An 8,345-nucleotide genomic window follows, 5' to 3' on the forward strand; every position below is an offset into this window, starting at 1 on the left:
CAGCTAATTTGTAGGAGTTTTTCTTTTTTTTTTTTGCAGCCATATAACACTGTTGTTTCATTTTGAGTTCAACTAAAATCTTTTATATTTTTACTTGTCCTGTGATTAAGCCATTTATCACCTCTATTGGTGCAATTAAATGCTTTTTAGACTCAATTGCAAGACCTCATATGTATCTATATTACATTGTATCTTATTAGATTCAGCTTATTGTTCCAGCCTATTGAGCTATTTTTTGGTACTGCCATCTGTTTCTTTTCCTACCCACTCCCCACCTTTGAATGTTTTTTGCTATGTTTCATGCAAGTCATTGATGAACATGTTGATTTACCACAGGATTGAGAGAAAGTACTTCACACCTTCATTCAGGTTCTCACTGACCCAGTAATTACCCCCCTCTGGATATACTCATTGAACCAGTTTCCAATCCAGCTACTTGAGTTAATCATCCACCTATATTTCTCTTATTTTGTCCATAAAGATAGCACGAGAAAACCTGTAGGAAGCCTATGGGACTTCAGAAGTTCTACATCTCTAGCATTTCCCTGAATTGCACCTCTTGTAATCCTGAGAAGAGCAGCAACAAGATTAGCTTGACATGACTTGTTCTTAGTGAGTCCATGCTGGGTCCTTGTTATCACTGGTCCCTATTCTAAGAGCCCACAACCATCTCTTTAACAACACAATTAGAATCCATATTTATATAGATCTGAGCACAATCAGATGTGAAAATTTACACTGAGGTCCCCTCCCTCCCCAGTTATGCTACATAATTGATTAACTTCTCTTTCTTGTTCTCTTGTGTGTTTAAAACAGGTACCGTCGCAGCTATGACTCCGATTTCACTGCTCCCTTGGTCTTCTATCACGTGTGGCCTGCTCTCATGGAGAATGACAATGTCATTATGAAGGGAGAAGCTGTCACCAAGAGAGGGGCTTTTGTACGGTGGCCTTGCATAGTGACAATTCATCCCAAGTGTTTGATTCACAAGTTCGAGAATATTTATAAACCCAGAGATTCTATAAAAGAAGTTCATAAAGAGTCGTTTGATAAGATGTCATATGAAGGAGAGGAGAGGGACTTGCTGCAAAAGAACAGATTCTCTTCTTTGATTCTTCCATGATTCTTCATGATCTACTGGCAGTAATTTCTTTGTTGCTTTATTTATAAGATGGAACTGGTCATATTGGCCTCCTCCATCTTAGAAATATTGTGCTATTATAAGGGCAAAGCCCTTTGAGCTCACCTTCTTGGAGGCCCTCTGTAACTCTAAATGTATAAAAATGATTCACTTTCAGGAAACAGTATGCCAAATTCTTACCGACAGTTCTCCATTTTGGGAAATGATGAATGTGCCCTGTTTTTCTCTCCTTGGTATGATGTGTAGGGAGGGGAGGAATAGAGAAAAAGAGGGCAGAGGAGGTGGGGACAGAGGAGGCAATCAGTTTTGGAAGATTGCTTCCTATATACATTGGTTGTAGGATGTTTTGAACGTGTTTATAATTGGGCAGCCTTCCAAATGGAGTCTAGGTATGCAAGTGAGTGCATGTATGTGTTGTGGCGGGGATTGGTTGTTGGAACTGGTGGCCATGGGTGCTTGGCTCTTCTGTATAGTTCTTGTTATGGAGTTTTCACCCTGCCCTTCCTAGAAAGAGTTAAGGAAATTCTGAAGTGAAGCTCTTCAGTCCAGAGCAAAGCCACCATCTGAGTGATTTCTGTTCGTATTCTCTTTGAACTGGGGTCCAGGGGAACTGCTTCATGGCAGCTTTTCACAGGGGAGTAGTGTTCTTTAAAGGAACTTAAGAAAAGGGTTTTTTGCAGCTTAAACATACCACGATAGCTAATAGTGTCTCAATAAAATATTATGTCTATGAAAATTGAGCCCATAGAAATTGGGTTGTGTTGATCTGACAAGCATACATGCTCTACAGTGAATGAGCTCATAAAACATGCTCCTTGCCCCTACAATAATCACCTTCTGTTAAGAAACTCTTATTGTAGACTGGGTACAGTGCAATTTGGAAGGGAGGGAGAGGAAATAGTCACTATTCTTGTGTTCTACATCCATAGCAATTGCCTTTTAATTTGTCTCTCTCCCATCAAGCATGTCACCAACATTTGCCCAAGTTTAAACTCCTAAAACAAAATGAGAATACCTTAAAAGGAAGAAGTAGGAAAAGGAAAGGGTTGAATGAAGGGAGATTTGTAAGAAGGCTTTTGCTAGTGAAATTTCATTATAGTGAATATAGTTTTCTTGTTATTCATTCATTTAGTTAGAGAGTAGATGGGCAGCAGTGGTGATTCACTTACTCATTCATTAATTCATTTCATTCAACAATATTTACTCACTGAATAGTTATTTATGACCCAAGCACTGTGTTTAGGTGCTGGGGATTCAGCAATGAACAAAACACATGAATCCCCACCCACAGGGAGCTTGCATTCTCTAGCACTTGCAAACTTGAATGTAATTTCTAACAGCTTACTCAGCAAAACAAAATTCTGTTAGCACAAAGAATTCAAATATCCCAAAGTTCATTGAAATGGGATTTTATTTGAGAAATACCTTAAAGTTGTTGTCAAATATTGGGGAGCTATGGGAAGTGAAAGGAGTGTACGTCGTGCTGATGACCAGTAATGGGCGACTGTAATCATATCAGCAAAACCTCTCGTTCTGTGGGATGTGCATATTATTTTAAGCCATGTGACCTTTCACAAACTATTGATTATTCTTCTCTCTTTTTAGTGGAATTCGGTGCGATCTGTAAGTCGATGTCGAAGCAGGAGTTTAAGTCCCATCTGCCCCCGTACCCATATTGGTTTAAACACGGTACGTATCTGTCTAATCATCTTCACACAAAATCATCCTATGGTCAATATTTTTTTCTTCTGGAGTTGCCTATGAAAGAGGTGATTATAAGTCTATAGGCAGAAAGGGAACCTGTTGCAATAACCCCAAACTGATTTTTATACTACCTTGGGCTAAGGAATCTATCATTCTAGAAAGAAGGAATAGAGGTAGTTTTTTTCTTAATTAGTTGAAAGAATAATAGACTTTACTTATTTCATAGTTTTATTTTTATCTTTGAATGAAAATGACTGTTAGATATCAGGTAGTCTTCTGAACAGAGGATGGGGCACCTTAGTCGATGGATCTCCACACAGGTCCCTGGTTCCTCCAGAACTTGTACGAGTTTGGAGAAATTGCTCAAATGGTCTAAACTGTAATACTGTATAAAGGGCATTGCAGGTGTTAATTTTCTTCCAAACTTCAGAGTAGGAAGAATAAGATTAGTCTCTTTGCATATTAGTTCTTAGGAGGATTACTAATACTTCTGTTGAAGAACAGCAAAAACATCTCTGAAAATGTTGGAGATAACATCCCTAGAAACATTATGATGATTTACCACTGTTCACTTATTCAACAAATAATATTTAGTCAATGCCTTTGAATACAAGGCTGGACCAGGACATGTGGACACCACAGATGCTAACAATTTGCTGCTCCTTCGCGTAAAAATTCTTTGAATATTTGTTCAACTTGGTTTTAGGGAGAGTAGTGGAGAAGGAGAACCACATCTGGCAACATTCCACTCCTCTGAAATTACCTCTAGTAATGCAGCTCTACCCTAAACTTCTAAAACCCCCTCAGCAAAACAAAAACAGAAACAGCCCCCCCTGCAGTTAATAAGCCTCACCTTTCTTCCTGAGCTTAGCGAGCATCTCTTGTTACTCCACCCACTCCATTGTGTTTGATAATGTCCTCATCAAGCATTCCATCTATATCTGATGGATGCTAGATTTAGGGGGGACAGCACACAAATGACTAAAACATGGTTTCTTCCTTGAATCGGTTTCAATATAAGAAGATCAATATGATTTAAACAAAGTAACTGAATGCGGGGTATGATGCAGTCCATAAAAGAGGGCCAAAGGGCTGGAGCTGTTGGAGGAGGTGGAGATGCCTTCTGGATTTGGTAGTGAGGACGATTCATGGAGGCGTTGGTGTTTGACCTGGCAGAATTTCAATGGGCTGGGAAATTGGGGAGGAGTATCCAGGTGGAGGAGAAGGCATGTATCTGACACAATTCTTTTGCTCTTGGCCGTTTTAATATGACTTAATTATTCTTATTCACGAATAAATATTTACAATAGGTAAAAAGCAAAAAGATAGTGCGTTTAGTGGACTGATCAATAAAAAGGAAATCTTGAGAGTTTTATACTGGAAGAATCACACTTCTCACTCTAAGAGGAAATGGAATATTAGAATAAAGACCAATATTAGACACCTATTGTGCTTCTAGCCGTGGCACATTTACCTCTGGACTCCCACTGGAAGGCTGATCAGTGGGCAGCTCCCTCCGTAAGGAGCCCCTATCGCTGCTTGAACCAGCTCCTCTCTCTTTCCCACCTTGTGCCTGGGGAGAACCAACTAATTTAAGCTTGAAGTGAGAATAAAACATTCTCAAAAGTGAAACTGCTGCCAAAATTCTGTCCTTTCCACCATCCTCTCCTTATGACAAGACTGGTACACCTGCAAAATAAAATACAAATATTTTTGGTTAGTCTGGCTTTTGGGCTTATTTGAGGTCTTGCACCTAAAACAGCTTCCATCTTTATTAATGTCTATTTATCTGAAGTGTTTGAAGGCTCAGAGCAAGAATGATGCTTATAGTGAGTTATTTCTGAGCTGTAACAGATTTTTAGGTACAGGTGATGGTTTTTGCTTAGTGAAAGCAAAGGTGAGATTTGAAAAATGATTCTCTTCTGGCTGCCCAGTAACTCTCTTAATAGGGCAGCATTTTGGACACATCAGATAATGCATATAAATGATCTGTCAGAGAGTATTTGATCGTTTTAGCTTTAATTCCTTAATAATAATAATAATTATTATTATTATTTTCTGGAAAGCATTGAATTCAACGTGGCCACTGAGCATCCAATCTCAAAGTCTTTAGCAACCATTAAGAAACAACAACAAAAAGCAACAATAGGCCACTGAGCCCAGCTTTTAATTAATAATATAATTTAAACTAAATTGAGTGCCCATTCACTAAGGAAGTATACATGTAATCGCAATGTTCAAACTTACGGGGAAAAATCATAGTTCTGAAGTGCCTCAGAGCAACTATTTAACTGGTTTTAGGGAAAAAACATCCAAAAGGTTCATTCTTTGAGCTCCATCTACTGTGTAATTCACGTTACACTTTTATGTTTTCCAGATATCTCGAAGCCGGAGTCCTTCTCCAATAAGATGCGGATTGCCGAGTAAGTGGGCTGGTTTAGATGGAACAAGTTTTCTGCTTTTTACTGTTCTTTTTAGTACTCAGCGTTGTGCAGAAAATGAATGTCTTGCTCCCTAGAGAACATCTTTTACTCCACCTCACACCTTTCCTTTCTGGGCCTTCTCACTGATGATACCTGTGCAGGTCCCATGGGTGAGGTACGAGGAGCCTGCAATTGAGAGATCCTATCGACGTAAGCCTAGATTACCTGCCCTGCTTTCCTTTAGGCCCTCCCAAAAGAAATTCTAAGAAAGTGGCCACAATAATGAACTGTTTATTTTTCTCCCTAGGGTTTTAAAACCATCAGCCATGTTCCTCTGCCACAGTACATCTGCAACAGCCAGCTTCCCCAGTGCCTCCATCTGCCTGCTGTGTCTGCCTCAGACCTCACTTAAGATAATGTTGAAAGGCAATTCTGTGTATTGCTGCACACAGAGAGTTAAATGTTTTGGCTTAGCACGTTTGTAACTTCAGATATATTGCATTTTATTTTATTTTATAGATACAAATTCCATTAATTTGATAAAAATGATTGCATAGGTGTTTAGGATCATATTCATTCAAAGCAAAGTCCATTACAAGTTCAGGATTTTCATCCTGAAATACTAGGCCCTTTTATAGCAACTATATGAACAAAAGTGGAAAATCTTTACCATGCTGAGTCCAAAAGACAAGATGAGTCATTTTGGTTTACAAACTGATTATGCATATTATAATTGCTGGTATTAGTTTTAATGTGAAAACAATATTGGTGTTTTAATTTTCTTTTACGGTTTGGAAGGCAGCTCTAATCTCAGATTGGGGGACTTGTAGCAGTAGCAATGACTTTAGGCTAAATGTAGATGTTGATGATTTATTTAAGAGAATATAGTTTGTTGGCTTGCTTCTCTTTTCCTACTTTGAGAGGGCCCAGTTTGATTTAGTTGAGTGCTGTATGTCTAAGCCACTAACTCAAGAGAATTTTCTCGCTTCGTGAATGTGGAGCAGTGATTTGGATAGAAGCCAGCTTTGAGACAACTGTTAATTACCTTGTGTTTTTCTTCTGGGAATGTCTCATACTATTTTAATGCACGTGTTATATATAAAAGCTACCTGGGACGTGCCCTTTATCTATTCCACCTAGTTGTTCGCAAATTCAGACTTTCTCTGAATTCCATCTGACTAAAAATACCTAAACTCAAGGCCTAAAACTAGAGACACCACTTACTGATTTTAAATTAAGTGTACATCCCTTAATTTCTTCAGTGTGAAGTACTGTTGAAAGTTCAAGATAATAATAGAATGTGGCTTTTTGAAGATCAGTGATGATCTTTCTACTTTTTTATCACTTTAAATCCAACCTTAAACACAAGCATTACAAATGCCTGTTCTTGCCCTGTGCATTTTAGAGACAAGCTCTGAATTGGCCATAGATCAGTTTGCGTAAGCTCAGTGCCAAAACCAGCACCTGAGGTTTTTCAGGTGAAAAAAACCCAAACTTCTCTAAAGCGTCTTGTTCCTTGTGCTGGGAGGTAGAGACGAGGGAGAGACCACCTCAGTCCCTGCCCCCTGGGTCTAATGGTTACCAGCTCATTCTGAAATGTGAGGTTAATTTTTTTCCCTCTGTGCATTTACGTAGTCATCACTTTGAGGCAATGCAGTGTGCTCTAAGGAGAACTTGGTGTTCAGGGAGCTCCGGTTCCAATAGGGTCATCACCTTGCTTTGTGGTCTTGAACAAGTAACCTTTCTGAGCCTTAGTCTCATTGTGGAGTAAGGAGGTTGGACGAGATTAATGGTTCTCACAACGCTCTCAGACTCAGTGCCCCCTTTTATAACAAACATTTTCTTCTGGTTGTTCTGAAGTAAAATTCAAAGTTAATATGATCTATGTTGCATATATACTTTTTATGTTGCATATATACTTTTAAACAATGAATATAGTACTCTACCTGTAATATAAAGCAGAAAAAAAGAAAGAAGTTTTTAATAAAATAAAACATATTTCAATAAAAAAAGCTTGGATATAACTATCATGGAAGATAAAATTAAATTATCAGATGCCTGCACCTGTATGTAGAACACCCAGCTACAAATGCAGATCAATGTGCGTTGTGTTGGCAACATCAATAGCAGTGTTGTCATTGGATATGATTTTCTGAAATGGTGGACAACTCTTGGTAAAGTTTTGAACAAAAATCTTACAGTTATGCCTTGATTAACATGGTAAATGTGTTCCTGGAAAAGTCAGTGTACGTTAAAACCACGCAACAATTCCTTTGTGTTATATGTTAGAAGTCTTTTCTAAAATCTCACTAAGTAATGAGAATGCCTACGTATCAGAATTTTTTTAGGAGTCATATGTGGGAATACATGCTCTCATTTGGAAAAAGGTCACATGTAGCTAAATTTATTTGATCTGTACCCTGTCTGGCCATTTGCCATTTCTCAAGTTTCTAATTTGAACTGTAATCATGCAGGGAATGGTGAATAGGCTAGAATAATTTTTGGAAAGGATCCAGAAATTCAAAGGAGACTGACCTATACTTATTTATCTGGGCATGCACCTTAACCTTAATAACTTTGAAAAATGAAAAGTTATACCTGAGTAAATGTTTATACCTGAGTATAAGTTTATACCTGAGTAAAAGTTTATACCTGAGTAAATGTCAATTTCTGTATTATCAGTTTAACATCTAATAATAAAATCAAGAAAAAGAATGCTTCTGTATCTGCAGCTTCTTTGCAATGAAATGCTTTCTTTCCAGATTCCCAAGTTCAGCGATATCCTTGACCCATCTCCATTCCGTGAGGCCTGAACCAGGGCCACGAGTTCATTCGGTAGATCTCAGCTGCACCCCTGCCCCGGGGTTGACCCTGTGGTCACTGCAGTTCCATGCTGGAGCTTCATTGTCTTTAGTTTGTTTTACTCACAATTCTTTGTCGTCATATTCAAGATACTCTGAGTAGTGCTTTACCATTTTCATGGAGCTTTCACTCATGTTATTTCAGTTGCTCCTCCCAGCAAATCCAGGCATGTCTTCAGTGTTACAGGTCGAGAGCCTGCTCATCCAATACAACAT

General features: G+C 38.5%; 1 protein-coding gene across 1 annotated transcript in view; it reads left to right on the forward strand.

Annotated features, from left to right (window-relative positions):
* The window catches only part of SPATA18 (spermatogenesis associated 18), a 38,056-nt gene extending 30,136 nt beyond the window's left edge, over positions 1–7,920 (forward strand). Inside the window, exons 10-13 of the mRNA XM_014787258.2 lie at positions 817–940; positions 2,747–2,830; positions 5,223–5,268; positions 5,576–7,920. Coding sequence (XP_014642744.2) covers positions 817–940; positions 2,747–2,830; positions 5,223–5,268; positions 5,576–5,583 — 262 coding nt within the window. The 3' untranslated portion in view covers positions 5,584–7,920. The remainder of the gene's footprint in view (positions 1–816; positions 941–2,746; positions 2,831–5,222; positions 5,269–5,575) is intronic.
* Positions 7,921–8,345: the final 425 nt, after the last annotated feature.

This window comes from Ceratotherium simum, chromosome 8, assembly GCF_057802395.1.
Source record: "Ceratotherium simum simum isolate JZ-2026a chromosome 8, ASM5780239v1, whole genome shotgun sequence".
Taxonomy (NCBI): Eukaryota; Metazoa; Chordata; class Mammalia; order Perissodactyla; family Rhinocerotidae; genus Ceratotherium; species Ceratotherium simum.